Source organism: Mandrillus leucophaeus, unplaced genomic scaffold (assembly GCF_000951045.1).
Source record: "Mandrillus leucophaeus isolate KB7577 unplaced genomic scaffold, Mleu.le_1.0 Scaffold619, whole genome shotgun sequence".
NCBI lineage: Eukaryota > Metazoa > Chordata > Mammalia > Primates > Cercopithecidae > Mandrillus > Mandrillus leucophaeus.
This window is the reverse complement of record NW_012106686.1, coordinates 1,300,150-1,321,038: the sequence shown is the minus strand read 5'-3', so window position 1 is coordinate 1,321,038 and position 20,889 is coordinate 1,300,150. Positions and strand designations below refer to the sequence as shown.

The 20,889-nt window shown below is 35.3% G+C and overlaps 1 protein-coding gene across 6 annotated transcripts in view; it reads right to left on the bottom strand.

The window, feature by feature from the left end:
* The window catches only part of CNOT4 (CCR4-NOT transcription complex, subunit 4), a 142,444-nt gene that overhangs the window by 17,365 nt on the left and 104,190 nt on the right, over nucleotides 1–20,889 (bottom strand). For 4 of the 6 annotated variants that reach the window (XM_012000121.1, XM_012000123.1, XM_012000122.1 and 1 more), the window contains exons 8-10: nucleotides 19,454–19,511; nucleotides 16,947–17,196; nucleotides 15,215–15,712 (exon numbers count right to left, since the gene is read on the bottom strand). In XM_012000121.1, the coding sequence (XP_011855511.1) occupies nucleotides 15,215–15,712; nucleotides 16,947–17,196; nucleotides 19,454–19,511 (806 nt within the window). Of the gene's footprint in view, nucleotides 1–7,257; nucleotides 10,202–15,214; nucleotides 15,713–16,946; nucleotides 17,197–19,453; nucleotides 19,512–20,889 lie in introns of those variants that run through there. The other 2 variants (XM_012000126.1, XM_012000125.1) reach the window with 2 other exon arrangements.

Genomic DNA, 20,889 nt, shown 5'->3' with positions numbered 1-20,889 from the left:
ACACCATTGCACTCCAGCCTGGGCAACACGGGGAAGTCTCAAAAAAAAAAAAAAAAAAAGAAGAAGAAAAGGGAAAATTCAGGCCTGTCAGGGATCCAGTAGGAAAATCATACAGGTAGTGTACATTAAGATTTAGTCATGATCTCCTTGCTAATTGTGGTAAATTACATGGAGAAAGAAATTTCTTTGACCAAAGAAAAAGAAACTGGATAGAGAGGTGAACACAAGCTATCAGAAGGAGACTCATAATAGTCAATAGTTAAAATCTGAAAGCAAGTTACAAAACAAAGGTTGCAGGGCTTTGTGTGTTTATTTGGAGATTATATAAAATCCTTGCTTATTTTAATAATATGCTTCATTTCAATTAGTCACTACCATTTAAAATGCAGGTGAGGTCTTACGAGTTTACATCTATCAACACTGGGCAGACTAGAAACCAAGATATGTTACAATTGTCTGGAACCAGGGGAAGACTACGGGTAGATTAATTAGTAAATGTTAAGTTTAGAAGGAAAAGGAAACCTATCTGGTAGCAAATCTTACTCTAAATGGGGACTGGGGGGAGTAGGGTATGTGTGTGTATATATGTGTGTGTATGTATATATGTGTGTGTGTATATATATGTATATCAGCCATCCATAATCATGAATTTTACTAGAAACTAACGTTTTTAACAGAGAAAACCCAAGTGGAACTATGGCTGTAACCAAACATTCAGTTTAAGGCCAATGACAAAACTTCCCACTTGGCTGATGAAGTCATAACCCAGGGATCTTTTACCTTTAGCTGGATACTAAACATACAGATGTAATAACGGAAAAAATAAAAATAAATAAATAGTTGTCAGACTTCTTGCAAATGCCAACATATAACATGACAATGTTTTAGAACAACCCACTAAAGTTCTAGATCACTACTTTCGGTTCCATCGATACATTATTTCAGTATGCAAGTGTGATAACAGAGTGTAAACGCTAGTGCAGTCCTTGGGCCAAGATCTCACTATATTAAGAAGCAGTGCTAGGCTACAAAAGTTGATTGCAGATTTCTTGCATTTCTTCTTGGAGATGATGACAGCATTATCATCTTTAAATCCTTGTGGAGCTCTGCCTGTTTCCTTATGCTGAAAACAACAACTTCCTTGATTGGAAAAAAAAAAAAATCAGCAGATACGCTATCATTCTACATGGTGTAGCACAGGGTAGCTCTTCTTCAAAGATGAATCTGAGATCACACCTTTAGTGTGTATGTAATACATCTTAGTGCCATTACTACAAATTTTTTTTCCATTTTGTAATATTAGAGATGTCACCAGTCTAGTGGTTATGTGTGTTGGCCCCTAAATTCTCTTTGGTACTGCAGAAAAATCCTGGGTAAATTAAACTTCACCTGTTTTACTCTTTTAGTTCTAACACTGGTAGTTATGTAGTTACCGTAAGTTTATTTTAAGAGTACCTGCAAGGTTACACTTCTTTCCCCTGCTAAAGTTACTCTAAGATCACTGGGCCACATTTAACACAGGGCAGCTTTGAAAACCTACAGGATCTGTGACAACAGCTGCCAGCTGGTGGTCATTTTGAAAGCCTTCAAATTCATTGTTTGCAATGATATTCACAGTTGTAAGCCCTTGACTTGAGAAAACTACTATAATTAAACTGTAAGACACAACAATGTTTACAGAAGAGACAGATTCTGAATCTTAAAAGTTTTTTCCTCCACTGAGTTACAAGCATGAAAGCACATTTACATGGTGAGGGCTAAAGAAACTGTTAGAATGTGACTATAGACAAATCTCAATCCTTTGAAGCCTTGTTTATTATCATCATTGTTATTACTTGGTCTTTAAAAGGAGGATTGTTATAAGACTATATTTATTTATTCATAGCTCTGAAGTGTCATGATTCCAAAACAAATCATTTTTAAATTATCCTTTCCTTGGATTTTCCCAAAGACTGTGTTATAGATGGGTATCTTAGTGGTGGGATTGGAATTTGATGAGGAAAAGCTATGAAATATCTGTTCAGAAAAAACATGACCAGGGTGAAGTGGGCACCAGTATTACCACCTTATTGCATTTAAATAGCATCTTTGGTTCCTTCAAAAAATAATTGTTATAAAAATATGGCATTTATCCTGAAGATATGAATTAACTGGGACACAGCAAGAATAAATACATGAATAGACATAGGTCATAGGTCACCGAAATGACCTGAGACATCTTCCTCTGCTACATTCATTAAGTGGAGGATTTAACTGAAAATTGCTTTATACAAAAACACACACACATTCAACTGCACATGCATACAGAGAGCTAGGCTTATGGTTTACCTTTGCTAAACAAACGCTTTCTTACATAATGCTAATTAAATGTCATGAAGACAGTAAGACTGTTACTAGCATTTCAAAGCTATTTAGAGTTGCTTCAAACATTTTTACCACTCAGAAAAGCAAACCTCCTAAGTGTCTCTTGCCTAGAGCTCCTTGCATTGCCCCCCACCACCTTTTTAAAAGGATGTATAAAAGTTGCTTGATTCACAAGCTTAAGTTGCAGGAGTACTGCCGTGCAGAAATACGGAATATTTTAAGGTTTAACATTTGCCTTTTAGCCTACTGGGTAAAACACAGAGTCTAGAAGCAGCTATTACCACACAGCCCCAACAAGGAACAGACTAAAATTCTTTCAGCAGAGTAGGTTACCTATTCTGCTATTTTACCATTGAGATAATTAAAGAATGGTACTGGGTCACTGCATCATACACTTTAAAATAATTAATTGAATGTTACGTGAATTTCACCCACTATAAAAAAGAAAGAAAGGTAATGGGTGCATTAAAGGTTTTATAAATTATATAAGAGGAAAAAGCATTTTAGGATGTTGCTTTGTAACAGCACAATAGTGGGTCTAAGCACCCAACAGGAGCTGGAATAACAAAATTGTTATAAGCACAGTATGTTCCAGGGTCAGCTTGGAGCTTCCAGGAACCTTTAGAATAAAGGTAAAGTGGGCTAAGACAGTGAAGTCAATAGTTGCCTTAGGAAGTGTGGTCAAGAGGAACCTGGAGAAAAGGAACTGGTTCTCAAGGTCAACAACTTCAAGCTGTTTTATGGAACATCTGGGTACTTCAGTCCATTTCTCAAGTGGCTTAGGTTACTTAGGCTTGTTCTCAGTTCTAGGTACCTAAACTCGATTTCCCTATAACTCAAACCCAGAGAAGACTCTCTAAAAGACCAAAAAGCAGAGTACAATCTTCTTAATGCTTCTTGAATTAACAAGAGTGATTCTTTGGAAATAGCCCCTGACTAAGAAGTGGAAGGCTAGTATGACCAGCAATGTTAGATGGCTCGATTACAACTCACAGAAGCAAATCACAGGGTGGTAAGGAGGTCCAAGGAGCAGTGGCTTCTCAATCCATCAGCAAGGTTTCACAAACAGTATTCTTGAGCAATGATTTGTACTTTGAAGCATTATCCTTTTTAAATGTCACAGTTCATACTGCAGCTGACATATATGGAGTGAGTTTTAAAATACTTTATTAGAAAACTAAGGGCCGGGCGCGGTGGCTCAAGCCTGTAATCCCAGCACTTTGGGAGGCCGAGGCGGGCGGATCTCGAGGTCAGGAGATCGAGACCATCCTGGCTAACACGGTGAAACCCCGTCTCTACTAAAAATACAAAAAAAATTAGCCGGGCGTGGTGGCGGCGCCTGTAGTCCCAGCTACTCGGGAGGCTGAGGCAGGAGAATGGCGTGAACCCAGGGGGGCGGAGCTTGCAGTGAGCCGAGATCGCGTCACTACACTCCAGCCTGGGACACAGAGCGAGACTCCATCCCAAAAAAAAAAAAAAGAAAAAAAAAAAAAGAAAACTAAGGTTGCTTCCAAACTGGGAATATTTGCTATTAACTGACTAGGAGGAAAAAAAAAAAAAACAAAACAAAACACAGTTGACCCCAGGTATCTGGGCTGGGGTTTTCACATCTGTGGATTCAACCAACCTCGAATAGATAATATTTTTTAAAAAACTGTGTAATTTATTAAGCATGCAGATTTTTTTGTCATTAGTCTCTTAAACAATATAGTATAACAACTATTTACATAGCACTTACATTGTAATAGGTATTAGAAGTAATCTAGAGATTATTTAAAATATACAGCCTGCCATATATGTGCAGGTCATATGCAAATACTACACTATCTTATATTGAGGACTTGAGAATCCGAGAATTTTGCTATCTGTGGAACCAATGCCCTACAGATACCTAGGGATAACAGTATACAGTATCCTCATCCTGCTCTACTACCTCTTCAGCAATTTTTTCCTAGAGGTCACCTCCTAAGTACACAAAATATAAGAAACAAGGGTAAATTAGCCCAATATTTTGTAGATTTTATTTATTCATATAGTACATTCTCTTTGGGGGAAATTATCAAAATATTTTATTAACCTGTTACAATAAAATTCTTAATTTATCTCTACTGTTCACCAACACCTTACTTTTAATTCTTATTTGATATATAAATAAAGCAGAATGACCTACCTAATCCAACTATGTAAGAAGAGATACTTTCCCTTCATAGGTGGAAGCCCATTTTTAAAAAAGCTTTCCAGTTTGCCTGTGAGTTTGGGAGAAGCTATATTACCTGTAATAAGGGCTCCGCAACTACCAAACTCATCATACACCATACCTAAACCCTCTGTCTAAATCTTTCACATCATAAGTAACATTTCTGCCAATTCCTCACACTCACTGGGGCTTGATTACTTACACCTGTCTCATCTCATCCCTGGCTTTTCCTGGTCCTCCTACCATGCTTTGAGGAAGGAAGTTTTCCTTTCATCATTTTCAACTCACTGGAAACCTGACCCAGGATTCCCCAGGTGCCCAACTGCGGATGCATGGAATTGCTTCCGGGCTTTCTACAATTCTCTCTCACATAGTTTGACTTCCTACACTCATGAAAAGACTGGAGGAGAGAGTATAAAGGGTTACAAAAGACAAGCTTCTTTCCAACCTCCAGCCCTCTCCTTTCTCTGGTTCTCAATCACCATTTAGCATTGAGTGGTTATCACAGTGACCACAGTCTCCCAGTTATCATTCCCTTAGCAACACTAACATGTTCTTTGTCATTGTCAAAATCTAAAATCATTCAACTCCCTTCCACATCACTCACACCATTTCTTCACAGGAAACTGCCTTAATAGACTCTTCTTGGCACAAGATTATGCATTTCATTGTGGTCTTCTTGAATGTCTCTATGTCTTTGTCTTTTTCCCCTTTTAACCAAACTCTCAATATTCATTTTTTTCCACTCATGCTTTGTGCTAAACCAGACGAGCATACAAAACCATATATATTTGAACTTGAGAGATCTTTAAGCTGACTCTTATCTTGCTTTATATAAAAACATACAGCAACTATTTACAATGCATTTCTGGGCTTATTCTCATAGAAGACTTTTTTTTTTTTTTTACATCTCCTTCTTTAACAAGCTCCCAATTCCACTTTCACCCGTTTTCAAACAATAATGCCTTTTAATAATTACTCATATGAGCCCTTTCATCAATTCTCATCTTTCTCTTTCTCCAGGTTCTTCTTGCTCTCACAAATCACAGAGGACGATACAGCCCACCTCTCTTTTTTATTTGAGACAGAGTCTCGCTCTGTCGCCCAGACTGGAGTGCAGTGCCGCGATCTCGGCTCACTGCAAGCTCCGCCTCCTGGGTTCACGCCAAGGTTCTCCTGCCTCAGCCTCCTGAGTAGCCAGGACTACAGATGCCCGCCACCATGCTCGGCTAATTTTTTTTGTATTTTTAGTAGAGACGGGGTTTCACCGTGTTAGCCAGGATGGTCTCGATCTCCTGACCTCGTGATCCGCCTGCCTCGGCCTCCCAAAGTGCTGGGATTACAGGCGTGAGCCACCGCGCCCGGCCACCCACCTCTCTTAAGCTAACCCACATGCTCCTCTCAGGAGCTTATCTCTTCCCACCAAAGACATCTGTCATCCTACTGAATGAGCTATCTTCTCTTCAGCACTGCCAATCTCTTCCTCTCAGTTGGCTCTGTATGGTCTGCCTTTAAATATTTAGGTTCTTCTTCTCCCTTATATTAAAGCAATGCCTTCTAAGATCTACCACCCACCTAGTTAGCATCTTATTTTTCTCTTCAACTTTGTTGTCAAATGTCTTAACACTAAGTAGTCAATGATTGCTGCATACATATTCTTGACATTTCCTCATTCATCCTGAAACGATGGGCTTCCATTCTGTACCTTTCTCTGAAAGTTACAGTTTTAAAGATCACCAGAGATCTAACCAAATCTGAAGGCCTTTTCTCAGCTCTTATGCTTTCCAATTTCTAATTCATAGTTCTTCTTCATTCCAACCACTACTGTGCTAGTCTAGGCCAACTTATTTGCACTGGCCAGCAACGGCATATTACTGGAATTACTTTCTAACTGGTCCTAATTGCAATCAAATCTATTACCCAATTACTCTTCTTAAAATGCTATGATCAAGCTACATTTTTGCCAAGAACTTATAGTTCTCTACCACTGACCACATTCGCATCAAGACTAAACTCTTCTCCCGGTTTTCAAGGCTTTAAGCATACTTATCCAAGCTTACCTGTACCTGAATACCTCAACTGATCTCCTTACTGCCCTATCCCAACCCCTACAGGCCACTGTAAGATTTCAAAGCAACTGCAATTTGTTCCTTTCTCTTGTCTTTCTGAGGCAATGCCTCTGTGGGAGCACCTATGGACCTGTGTCACAGCAGACCAGAGCTCTGGCAGTCTTGACAGTGCCTGGAACACCGTACAAATAGAAGCCATGTCAGTGGAAATGTGCAGAGGTAAAATGCATTAAAGTTGTTTTCTTTAATGGAACACCTACACAGAAGGCTCTACTTAATTCCCAGGATGCTAAGAGAAAGAGACATGAGCTCACACACACATGGAATAATGAACGTATGTCTTTCCTAGCAAGGTTTTTTTCACCTCCCTCCAAATTATCATAAATTTTAAAATCTGAAATATAAGTATTCAATACCCTTTGTTGCCACTATCAGAGCAGTTACTGAGAGATGATTAATAATAAAATGAGTCTGGACTGCTATGGTGGTTCCTGTGATTAAAATATTATCAAGACCTGATAGAAATAATGTGAAATATAATTGTCACTAGAATTATCCTTGATGATAGGGTCCGTATTTTACTCAACCTTATATCTCTCAAGATCTAGTTCAAGTCACTATACACAATAGGTACTCAAATATTTAATTAATGCTTTGTCAAAATAAGGGGAGAGTACACAAAAGTGACATGTGAAAAACGAAAACTCAATAATAGGATGAAAAGGAAAGCATTATTAGTCAGAAAAAATATTTTCTAATGGAATCTTAGAGAAAATAAAGAGGCACTTATAATTCATCATACAACTAAAATCATTCAGTACAGGACTCTATTCCCTAAAGTGGCACTAAAAACATTTCAAGGCAGCTGTTCTTTTTTTTTTTTTTTTTTTTTGATAGGAGAAGCGTGTCACCAAATCCTTCACAAATCTAGTAACTATGGATCTTCTCCCCAGAAAAAAATGGACATATGTACATGCACACAAACCCACAATTCTGTATGTACTCTCAAAAGTCTGTGCTCCAGGTTAAAAATTCCTATGTTAAGGGAAAAGCTAGTCACTTTATAAAGGTTAAGGGTATAAAAGTGTATTAAGTTCGCCTTGCACATGATGCATCATGCAGGAATTTAACAACAACATCAAAACCTGAAGCTTTTAAAGAATTTGTCATTCTTCTGACATTTTGGTTTCAATTTGCTTGCTATGTGAAGTGCTGGCTTCTTTTATGTGTTGTACAATTTCTTCTGTCCTTTAGTGTAAAATTAATTATGACTATGATTTTAAGACTTCAGTTTTTTTAAAAAAACATATTTAAATAAAATATTAGGTAAGCAAAAAGGTGAGGTCTAGGGATTACAAAGTGAGTCAAAAGATCATGTTTAGCCATTCTATGTAAAAATTTAGAAGTCAAAGTCTAATTGCCCAAAAAGCATTTTCCTGATTTATGGTGTGCATGTAAGTGGGAGTGGGGAGGAGAAGCAGGCAGGGAGATCATTTTGGGATTTTATTTAGGGCTCTGGCAAATCTGGGCAAACTACCTGATGATTTTTCCGCACTGGCTATGAATGAGAAAGGAAAGGAGCCTCATTTAACAGGTATACCTCTCAACACCAAGCAGCAAATGGAACTAACCACTTGGTATGGCTTTGTAAGAAGATCCAGGCAATGAAAGGCTAACACTGAAGGCTGGAGAAAGCTTTGAGCTAGTAGGCATCATCATAAGGAGCCAGAGTTTGTTATAACAACAAGGCCCAGGAGCCTCAGCCCCACAGGAGACATAAGTGAAGTCCTGGCCTCTTACAGTAAAAATGAAAACCATAATTAAATTAAGCCATAGTAAAAGGCTGATGTTTAATAAGTCTACAGTATTTTATTGGTATTTTCCAAATTGGCAATGTTCTTGTAATGTCTTACAATCACTTCTAGATAGAAATTAGCGATTGATATTTACGCTGAATTTTACAAAAATAACTTAAATGGCTAGACAATTCGCTGCTTCTACAGCCTCAGTTAACCAAATCTAAGGATATCTAAGAATAGATTTTTGTTTACCTCACTGTACCTTGGGATAAAGTCATTTAATTTGTCACATTATATCTAGTAGTAATCCAATTTTATATAGAGGTAACCTTGAAAACTCCAACATTGACATTAAGTACCATCTCCTAATAACATGTTCTATTATTATTTTCAATCTCCAGGCTTCTTTTTTTGTATTCACATTATCCCCTTTCATACTTTTTTTTTTTTTTTAGCAAATTAAAGCATACCTTTTATCACAACGGTTAAAATATCAAAAGGAGGTGTGACTTTCCCTTTCTTCCCAGATGCTTCATTTAGGCAGAATATGGCCATGTTTTCTGAATCAGCTTTTGTCCATTGTTCCGAACTAAGTACAGTTTCTTTTATTATCAGTTTTAAAACTATTTCAAGAAATGTATTTTCAGAAATATCACTTCACATTATGTCCTAATAAAGTACTCCACTATTCTCTTGATTAAAATTATCTGTTACAATTTAGGTGGCCTAATTTTAGAGGACATCCAATCTCTTCTCTTCTGCCTTAGTCTCATTCTGGTCAGGTACTTATAATATTATCTTATTATCACATTTTAATTATTAAACAATGAATTTCCAAAACAATATCCCACAGAATTACTGTTTGTTCAGTAACGTTACACTACCATGGTTGCTTTTCACATACAATGTTTACTCGGTATTCAAGTTTCAGATAAGTCAACTATAAACTGAAGTTCTGTTTTTGAGGCATTTCCTGGTATACTAGGCAGTGAATTAGAAAAGAGATTATATTGCATTTAGGCTATAATTATCTTTTAACCATCTACGCATAATTAACAACCATTCAAAAAGAAAGTGCAAAAGTGCAAAAGAGAAAGAACAAAACAGTTTCTATACATGTAATGCATATTATAGGATATAAATCTAGACAACTAAAAACAATCGCCAACAATATCCTTCTGAGCATTAAATGACACCACCGATTTTGTTTTATATGTATTCTTTCTTCTCAAGTATTCAAAGAACGCAACAGACATTATCTTGTTAATTTTCAAATTTTTCAGGAGATTAGGATATTATTTTTTCACAAACCAGAAAAAAAGGTACTACCATTACCTTTGTATAATTTTTCAATAATAGAGCCAAAATAAGAACAATTCTAGCTAATCTCACCTGGGATCTTAGTACTACAAGTTTTGTTTTTATGAGTTAGAAATAGTATCACTCATGAGAAACAATGCCAAAATTATTACACTAATAAATTATGTTAAAGGCCTAAAGAAGAAATACTTAAGCAACTATGAGGTAACACGCTAGCTGTAGGCATCAGGAACGTTTATATTGGCTCTTTTGGGTGTATACATTAAATGCAAAATCATAAAGGAATCATGCAAAAATCCAGTTGCCCATGCAAGCACCCCAGAGTCTAATCCTCTCCTCTCAGTTCTGTTGTCAGGCCACAGTAGTGTGGAGACTTGTAGGCTGCTGTCCTTGTTGTAATGAATGGGAAGAGGCTGACAGTGGCATGGTCGAAACCTTCACCTCTTCTTCCCCTGTGGAAAAGTCAGTCATGGTCTAGTTATGGGTGACTAGATTTGTTAACAGTCCCTTTAAAAATGATTTCAATATTTGGAATGCTGATACATATATAAAATACATGCTTAATGTTTGGAATCCAGGTGTGAAACAAGACATGAATTTTAAAATATAAACTTATCAAGTACCTGGAAAGTAGTTATATTCTAAATATATCCTGAGTAATATTGTGTCAGAGATAAGAACAAATATAATAGATTTAGATTATAAATATACTACCAAAAAAAAAAAAAAAAAGACCAGGAAAGCCATTCTTTTCCAAGCCAATTGGACCTCTTATAGATACTCCTAATAAATGGTAAATATTAATAGTATTTTGTGAAAAAATTAAACCTTGCTTTACAGAAGTGAAAACTGATTTTTAAAAGAGAAAAATTATAAATCCATGTTTTAAAAGCATAAATTATGTACCAGAAAAAAATGAAATAATACCTATAAATATTAACTTAGTAAATTAACATACAGCATCTGAAAATTCAAGTTTACCTTTGAAGTAACTGAAAAAATAGTAAAATGTTAACAGTACAATGATCCAATTGACTGAAAATGAGATGACTACTTCTAGGTCAGAGAATCATAGATGAATGAGATCAGTTCTCCTGATTATAACTGATAATTATTTGACTACAAGTGACTTGTTTCACACATGACTCAAAATTCAATCAAGTCACTGTTAAAACAGTTCATAAACAAAGAAAATTTAAAGAAAAATGCCCTCTCAAAAGTAAAGTTTAAATTTACAAAAGCATGAAAAAAAAAAAAATCCAATCCTAAACAGTTTCAAATTTTTGAGGTATACCTTGAAACAACAATGCTTACTGACTTATGTTTTCCAAATAATTTTTAACATCATGGAATAAAAACAACTTGGCAGAGTTTTTTTTTTAAAAAACAAATCTGCAAAATTACATTTGGAAAGATAACTGACAAAGCAGAAAAGGAGTCTGTCAATCCATATAACAGGTGATTTTGTAGTTTTTCAGTAAATTGGCAAAGATTCTTATAGACCCCAAGTACATAGCAATGAGGCTGTGTAAAGCAAATTTTAGACTAGAGTTCTTAGTGAGAAAATGATATTAATAAGGACTAAGAAAGAGACTGATTTCCATCAAGTCGATAAACTTTATTTTGTATCAATAGGCCATACACCCCTGAGCTGGGCCAATTTGTCTCATGAGTTGACACTGTTGATAAAAAGGGACTTGCAAGTGTGTGAGAGCAAAAATCAATTACCACGGGAAGAAAGCCAAGTTAAAGTACATGCCAGTGATCTTCATTTATGAAGGAGGGCATCATTGTAGTGCAAAAACATTTCCATTGTTGAATTTAAGATCTAAGTTCTTATCCTAATTCCACTAGTAATTGAGGTATGTGATCATTAACAAATTATTTAAGCTTTCTGAAACACAGCTTTGCTGTTCCTAAAATGAAGGAACTGGACAAATAAAGTCACTTTTTAGGACAAGGTAAATAACTTTTTAGAAAGAAGGCACATGGTTCCAATAATAAAGAAAAGATCTGAATGAATTTACTATACCTGCCCATGAATCAAAATTTCCCCCAAGAATATTTATTTCAAAAATTTTTCTAAACTTAGTAAACCAAATGCTGCTAAGAAAGGTTTCACCTAATTAAGGAAATAACTACTAATTTTAAACACAAAAAAAGTTTTCTATTAGACCAAAAAAAAGGGAAGCTGCATTTCTGTCAAACCTCTGGCAACTGTTTTTCCCATGATAGGTTTCAGATATATCAATCTTTAATAATTCACTGAACAAACCAAAAATAAAAATTTAAGTACAAATATATAATAAGTAGACATTGTATTTGTATGACATGTAGGTGACTGCCGTCTCTGATTTGCTCCTATAGGTCAGAGACCATATTTTGCTCTACATATTTAGAGAATATACATGCCTTTCCAGAGTGTAGAATTAGTTTAAAATATTGTCTAAGTATATCTTAAAGTAGCAGGTCCCACTGAAACAAGTATGTACTCTCTCTATTATTGAAGCATTTAGTGACAGCTGCCCTGTGTAAGGTATCATGATAACTGCTAGAAGACACAAAGTTGAATCCGTTTCAATAGTTCAACTCAGGTGCAAGTGAGTTACAGCTGGTGCAAGTGAGTTACCTAGGTATTAAATTGCTTCAAATTAGACATAGTTAAGATGTATATAGTTTTCCAGGTTTTCACTTTCTGTCATTTATAACAGTTACTGAAAATCCTAAATCTTCTGGCTACAATTACACAGCTATTCTGCCCTGAGGCTTAGCACATTCAGTTTCCTGAGGCATCTACCAAATATTTATAATCCATGAGAGGATTCTGGTGTGTGAGACTCTTGATAAAAAATTTTAAAATGTTGGTATATTAAAACTAAAATTTCTCTAGTCATCAGAGCCTTAAAAATAACCTTATAATAAGCTTAACCATAAGTCACCATTTAAATACCAAGAAAGTCTGCATAGCCTGAAATTGAAAATCCAAAATAAACTCTCCCACCCCCTACCAAATAGAACAATGATTCAGAACCTAAAGTTGGTAACTACATTTTTAGCATCTCTGAAAAAAAAAAGTTTTTAATGCTCTATGGTTGAGTATATGGTAAAAATTTTAAAAATCAAAACAAAATTCACAAAGATAGGACCATAATTTAATGCCACATTTTTCCCATAAAGCGTCTACTTTAGATGAAGATTTTAAATAACCAACACAAGGACAACTAAACTTACTAATCAGCGATTTCTCATTACCAGTGTGGCATTCTGAGAATATTGGTTTGAAATATAAGGGTTAAAACTACTCTTCGGTGCTAAGGAATAATATGATGACTATGAAATTGGAAGAAAATCAAAGATCATCATGTAATAAGTCAAATAAAAGCACAAAAAGAAGACAGCTAATAACTAGAATCCCATAAAGGCATCCTACTTAGAATCTAATAACTTAGAATCCCATAAAGGCATCCCATAAAGGCATCATCCCAAGTCCATGCCATTTTGCCTCATTGTCAAGAGTTTCGTCTTCTCATTCATTATATCTATACAATTTAAGAAGCATCTCCTGTTATAGGAGGTAGCTGTATTACTTCTCAGTGTAATGGCATACTAATTCCTGCCTCTATGCCTTTACTCAGGAGGTTTCCATCAACATAAAAGACCTTTTCTCTTCCCCTGCTCCTAACCCAAATCTAAGATACGATAGTAGGGATCAATTCCTACTTATTCAGTGAAGCCTCCCCAAGAATTACAGGGTACATTGATGTCTCTCAGATTCCAGTATCATACATATAGTTACCACTTTCATACATTATTTTAGTCTCTTCAACTATACTTTAAGTATGTGGAAATTTTATCCATATCTTAAACATCTTTAATATTTCCCACATGGCCTAATTCATTGATGGGCAAATACGAACCCTCACATTCACTGTAATTGGTCTAATTTTTAAATGTTTTGATGATTTGGGGGAACTTAACTTTAACTTTTAATGAATGTTATAATTGATTATGAGAACCACTACTAGTAATTAAAATGCCACATTTCTAAATGATTAAAGCAAAATGAAAGAAAATTACATTCTAGTATGCTATCTTGAATGGAAGGAAATAAAAGGAGTATCTGGAACTGAACACATTGTTTCACAAGTATCATGTAGAAGAAGAGGACTGAAAAATGTCACTCTGGGTTACCTACTAACTACCATAATTAAATGAACAAATAAGAGTCCCATCACTGTGCAAGTCACTACATTAGGTGCTACCAGGCTTATGTAAATTAACTTCACTGTATCAATAGTTAATTTCACTATGTCAACAGCCACAAACTATACTCTCTTAACCTAGCTACTTGTCTAGAACATGAAATATTGTCGGTCCCAAAGGGAATAGGGATAAAGAACTTTGATAGACCTCTGTAAATTCATCTATCAACTTTGATAAAAACAAGAGAGTAAACACCTTGCTGCTGATGAAAGCATCCTATTACGATAATACTGTGCCATGCCATACCTGACAAGGGATAACAATAAATTGTATGAATTATGTGAAGAACTATTCTAACAGAGTGAGAAACTATTGTACTGTACTTGAGAGAATCATTATTCTATTTCACTTGAGAGAATCAGGAGAGGAACAAACTTTTTTTTAACATCGTCTCTAAAGCCAAGGTTAAATGAGAACACTATTAACAAGAATGACTCCCTTGGATAAAGAAGATACTTCATCTAAAAAATGTTATATAGAATCTTAAACCCAAAAGTTCTGAAACCTTCAAGGGTAGCAGTACAAAACCAGAAGTATTTTGGCATCAAACTTACATTACCTTATATATACTTCATATTTTTCCCTAGAAATAAAAACATGGTGGCAGATCAAATGGGAAAGTAACTTTCCTTGAACAATTTCTCTTTCACAAAAGGTGTATGTCTGAGACATATGATATGCTTGTAAAACATTAATAATGAGTTCTCAAGTACTTTATTTATAGCTCAGTTTTGATGTGTGTGTATGTGTGTATCAGTCAAAACAAGTAACTGCCAAAAGTGGATAGAGAGTGGCTTTATCCCTCATGCTCTCATTAATTATCATTAAAAAAAAATGTTCTTAACCATTTTACTTTAGAATATAAAATCTTAATTTTCACCACGGTGTTGGACTTTATAGTACCACAACTTCAGAGACCATTTTCTTCTTTTTCATTTAAATACCATAGAAAGTTTGGTAATTATCCTATTAAGTAAAATGCTTCCAAACAATAAGTATAATACTCCACCATCCTTATAAAGCTCAATATTACAAGGCATCCATCTAATGAAAAATATATTTTAGATTATGATAAAGACTAATCTTTCATAGAAATTTCCAAGATATTAATACTCTGTTTTTCAACAGCTCCTTCCCTATCCACCCAACAACCTGAAAATATGAGTTATTCAAAAATTCTCAAAGGCTTTAAATGAACCTACCTGCTACAGGGATCCCTCCCAGACCTGTGTTGTGCTGTGGCGGGAGATTCAAGTCCAAGAAATTACTATTTGAGGTGGGGTTTGCTGTGTGGTTCAAGTGCATGATGCTATTGCGTGGAAAGGCCATCCAAGGATAGCGGGCTGCCTGGCCTGGAAAACTGAATGAATTATAAACCGCTCGGTGCTGCTGAAATTGAGGGAACCTCTGGGGCAAGACTGAAAAGGTACTATTGAGAGAATTGGCATTTGTAGCTGCAGCAGGATGCAGGAATCCAGAGCCTGGACCTTTGGCGGTTGTAGTGTGTGAAGAGGAGTTCTGAAGAGATGTGGGTGAAAGGGAAGGTTGGTCTTGAACGGACAGTTCCTTCTCAATCAGGTCTGCTAAGGCTTTTCGAGTGACATCGAAGGGATCAAAACCCAAGTCATCCTCTGGTTGTTTAGAAGAACCAAAGCCAAAAGCTGCTTGCCAGTCTGTAGAGGATGATACTGGGATTGTTTCTGTTGGGAGGAAAAATAGTGATGAATATCAGATACACAGCTCACTTTCGTACTTAGTAAGTACCCACGCTACTGAAAGTTAAACATGTCATATTACAAATTAAGTACGTGCAAAATCTATGTGACTTCTTAGCACATTAAGATCATAGAACTACAAAAGGCCTTATATACTTCTAGCAGTTACTTAACTCTTAAGCTACTAGCTTCAAAAACTGAATAATATAGACTGATTTTGCTAATCAAAGGAAAAAATGTACTTGACACTCCAATTATACTCTCAACCATTCATAATCAAAACCAACCTAAGTCACTTCCATGAAATAAAATAATAAATATAATTTAACAGATTTTAATTAGTAAAGTTTATTTTTTAAATGTATTTATCGAAGTACAAATAATTTAGAATATATGCTTTCTATACTAAGAAAAAATACAATTTAATTAAAAATTATTTATATTAATCCTTATAGTTTTTTGGAATTTTCTGCTCTGTAGGTGCTGTTGTCAATATTACTTTTACGCCACCTTTCATAGTAATGAGAGAATTTAGAATGGATAAAAATGGAAATGGTTCAAAAATACCATTTAGTAGTAACATAACTGTTACTACTAAATAACTTACATCTTTGTCATCTGGGGAGGGGAAATCTTAAACACAAATCTAATTAAATAAAAATACATATCTAATTAAAAATCTAAGTCCTTGCCAGGTGCAGTGCTTCATGCCTGTAATTCCAGCACTTTGGAAGGCTCTGGTGGGAGGATCACTTGAGGCCAGGAGTTCAAGACCAGCCTGGGCAATATAGCAAGACCCTGTCTCTACAAAAAATTTAAAAATTAACCAGGAGGCTGAGGTGAGAGGATCACTTGAACCCAGGGTGTCAGGCCACGGTGAGCTAAGATCACGCTACTACACTCCAGCTTGGGTGAGAGAGCAAGACCTCCACCTCCAAAAAGTAAAAATAAAAATAAAAATTCCCAAAGGAATAAGCTTTTTACTATTGGTAAAATAATATAACCCTTTACTTCTGGAGAAATCTTTTAACACAGTAATTTCTAGGTCACACAACTATGTATCTAACCACCTAATTCCATGTAGTTTAAATATTTACATTTTTATAAAAGAGAACAGAGAGGCAAAAGATAAAAATATATCCACTAATGAGTTTCATGTTAGTCTGTCAACAATATGTTAAGAACATAATTACTAATACTTGGTACTATTGTTATATACCTGATGTGAAGAGGCTCTGTGGTTCTGGTGCTGTAGGCCAGTCACTGGATGTCTGTGGGGAGCTGGGGAAAGGAGGAAGCCCACTTGGGATAGGGTTGGGATGGCGAAAATTGTCTGAGAATAACGACTGTGACTCTGTTACTGCCCCTTCAAAAGGGGACCGTGCACTGTGATTGGATGAACTGATGGGGATGACTGGATTGGATTTTGACAAACCAGGTGGTGGTGAAGGCGTATCACTGTTAGATATCTGAATAAAAAAGGAAAACAAATAATAACTACATGTTTATACATTTTAGTAAGCCACAATTTAAAAGTTTGCAACTAAATGTATTAGAATAGTGCTTTGCAAACTGTGGTACTTGAAGATGTTTTAATGAAAGCATGAAGTTTCAGAAAAATCAATTAAATCATTAACTTACATATATACTCTTTAAAAAAATTAGTCTGCCTGAAAAGATTAAACTAGTCTCTTTTTTTAAATTTTGAGATGGAGTCTCGCTCTGTTGCCCAGGCTGGAGCGCAGTGGTGCAATCTCGGCTCACTGTAACCTCAGCCTCCCGGGTTCAAGCAATTCTCCTGCCTCAGCCTCCCAAGTAGCTGGGACTACAGGCGCGTGCCACCACGCCCGGCTAATTTTTTGTGATTTTAGTAGAGACGGGGTTTCACTGCGTTATCCAGGATGGTCTCGATCTCCTGACCTCATGATCCACCCGCCTCGGCCTCCCAAAGTGCTGGGATTACAGGCATGAGCCACCGGGCCCGGCCGTCTCCTCTCTTTTTACAACCTTACTTCTCTCACTACCAAGAAAATAATATTTTTCATTTGGGATTTTACTATAGTATTTTGCTCAAGAGTGAAAACTTTCCAGAAACCAAACACAAACTATTAGAAATACATGGATTGGTGATAAGAAAGTGACTGACTGTAAGGACTAGATCATTTTACATGCTAGGTGATTCTCAATATTTTAGTTTTCAAGAAAATTAAAGAAAGATCTAAGTTGTTTCCAAATACATCATTAAAAATAATTTTACATAATAAATCTTTCTATGATTCTTAGGTATTTAATTCAGAAGAAATTGAAAGACTTGAGTGATACTGATATAATACTCCTCCTTCCACCTACCTATTTATATGAACAAAGTATCTCAACACATCTTAGAAAAATAAAAAAACATGACCAGATTGCTGCTGCAACTTGGCTCTTTTACCAATAGGTAACATTCACCTAGAGATACACAAAAACCAATTTTAAAATGGCCCTATTCTTCATTAAGAGATGAATTTTCAATATAATTTTACTATTTATTACTACTTGTTTCATGGTTTTTAAAATTAAAATCGTATAGTGTCATCTCAATACTACCAATAAAATTCAGAAGACAAAAACTGGCATTTGAAGTCTGTGACCGCAAAAACATCTTTATTTCAATTCAAAAATGTATATGCCTATTTTTAAGAGAAGTATATGCTTTTCAAGCAAAAACTATACTGCATGAAGATAAAACTCTATAATAACAGAGAAAAATTAGTTCACAGAGAAAAAAATGTAAAACGTCTGATTGTTAAAGGAGAGCATGTGTATTTTTTTAAATGGATGACAGGATAATAAAACATGATTATGATCAAAACATTATGATGGGATATCAAAACATTAAATTTCTCAGATATCAGTATTTCTAATATGCTGGAAATTACATCCTTTGCAACTACTTTTAAGCTGTAAAAAAAGTTAATGTGCAACTAAAATATACAAGGGGACATACAGATTTCCACATTCTTTTACAAAATGTGTCAGGAAAACATTTGGAAAAGCATTATATTTTAGATCTCTAAGTTTTTCACAAATACTGTGGAGGACTGGCTATTCTTCATGGAAGGGACTAAATTACATTTATTTTACCAATGTAAGAAGATGTATAGAAACTCAAGGAGTGAAAAACTAGCAAAAGAAAGGTCCCTGAACAATAAGACAAGATGACATAAAGCATGCTCTAATGGTCAGCACTCCACTCAGTTTCACAGTAGATTCAACTTTGAACAGCTTATCTGGCTTATCATTTCAAAGCTGAAAGTCATTTGGGGGAAATAAGAAGGGACACTGTTAGGAACAAATACACTTGACTGAAAAAGAAAATTAAAGTAGACAGCAAGGGGCAAGGGGACTATGTAGTGTAGGAATACAATTCTTAGAAGCAAGAACTCAGAAGGCATGCTAGCCTGGGACCATTTGGCACAGGGTCAAGAAGACCAATAATGTTAGCAGACTCTAAAGATAATAATATCTGGTCATAATGATAATTCTGAGTCATTAAAAAAGTGTTAAACTGTGCTCTATATATTCTGGGGGAAAAAGGCTAATTATAATATGATTAATAAAGATGAGCATCAAAAGTGTTTTTAAATTGTGTCAGTAAAGTATTTTTAGAAAATTCACCTGCATGGAATACCTTGCTTTTGGAATATGGCAAATAAATCAAGTGATACTGTATTCAAATCTTACCTGCTGGGAATTATCACCATTCCCTATACTGAGAGAATCTGAAGGTTTGTCAATGGGGCTGTAAAAAGAAAACAAATCGAATAAAATCAGAATAAAGTCCTTCTCCTACAATAAAAACAAACTCCTCAAAAGCCAAAAAAAAAAAACTAACCAGACACTTTACCATCTCAACAAATGTTTACTGAGGTACTGGGAAGTAAAACACTGATTAAATGTTGAGGACACAAAGAAGTACAGGTTGAGCATCCCAAATCCGAAAATCCAAAATCCGAACTGCTTCAAAATTTGAAGCTTATTGCACGCTGACGTGACACTCAAAGAAAATTGGTCACTAGAGCATTTCAGATTTCAGATTCTCAGATTCGGGGTGTTCACCCAATAAGTATAATGCAAGTATCCCAAAATCCAAAAGAAAAAATATCTGAAATCCAAAACACTTCTGTTCCCAAGAATTTTGAACTAGGGATACTCAGCCTGTATAAAATCTCTACCCTTAAGGAACTTACATTCTAATTAGAGTCTCCAACAACAATCGGTAAAACAATAGCTTATAGGGGAAAAAAGGTACTGCTTACAATAGATCAAAAGTCTAATCTACCATTTATTTTTGTGCATGTGATAAACATATTCCCCATTTCAGCTTTTGAAATAATACTGACATTTTTCCAGGTGTTTGACAGAGGGCATAAAAGTTATTTAAATATTCTCTACAGGTTTTTAAGAGCAATGTTTTATTTTAATATATCTATACACTAATCATAACCCTAGAGAAGGCATGTCAAATGAGACAAAAGAAACACTTTTGGGCAAACTACTGATTCAAACAAAAACATTAACATTTTATTTTCATATAGAGAAAATGTAGCACCATGATAAAGTAAGAGAATCACTGACTTCAAATCCATTTTATCTTGTCTGACTTAAAGACAAAATAAAATCTCTATAACTTTGTGCTGTAACAGTGTACTGCTATCATTCCTATAACTAACTTTGACTCAGCACATGAACAAAAATAGTCATGTGTTGCTTAATGATGGGATACATTTTGAGACATGCATTGACAGGTGATTTTGTCATTGCGGAAACATTAAAGTGTGCACTCACATAAACCTAGATGGCATGGTCTACTATACACCGAGGCTATATAGTGCCTAGTGCTCCTACACTGCCAACCTGTACAGCATGTTACTGTTTTGAACACTCTAGGCAATGTAATATAAGGGTAAGCATTTGTGTATCTAAATAGATCTAAAAATAGAAAAGGCACAGTGAAAAAGCTATTTATAATTATATAGAACCACCATTGTATATGTGGACCATCCACTGTTGACCAAAACAAAACACTGTTATGCAGTACATTACTATCGTTACTCAAATGTGTTGTTCTGATACTGTGTTAGAGGAAAAAAATTAAGATTCCAAATTTCTTAAAATTA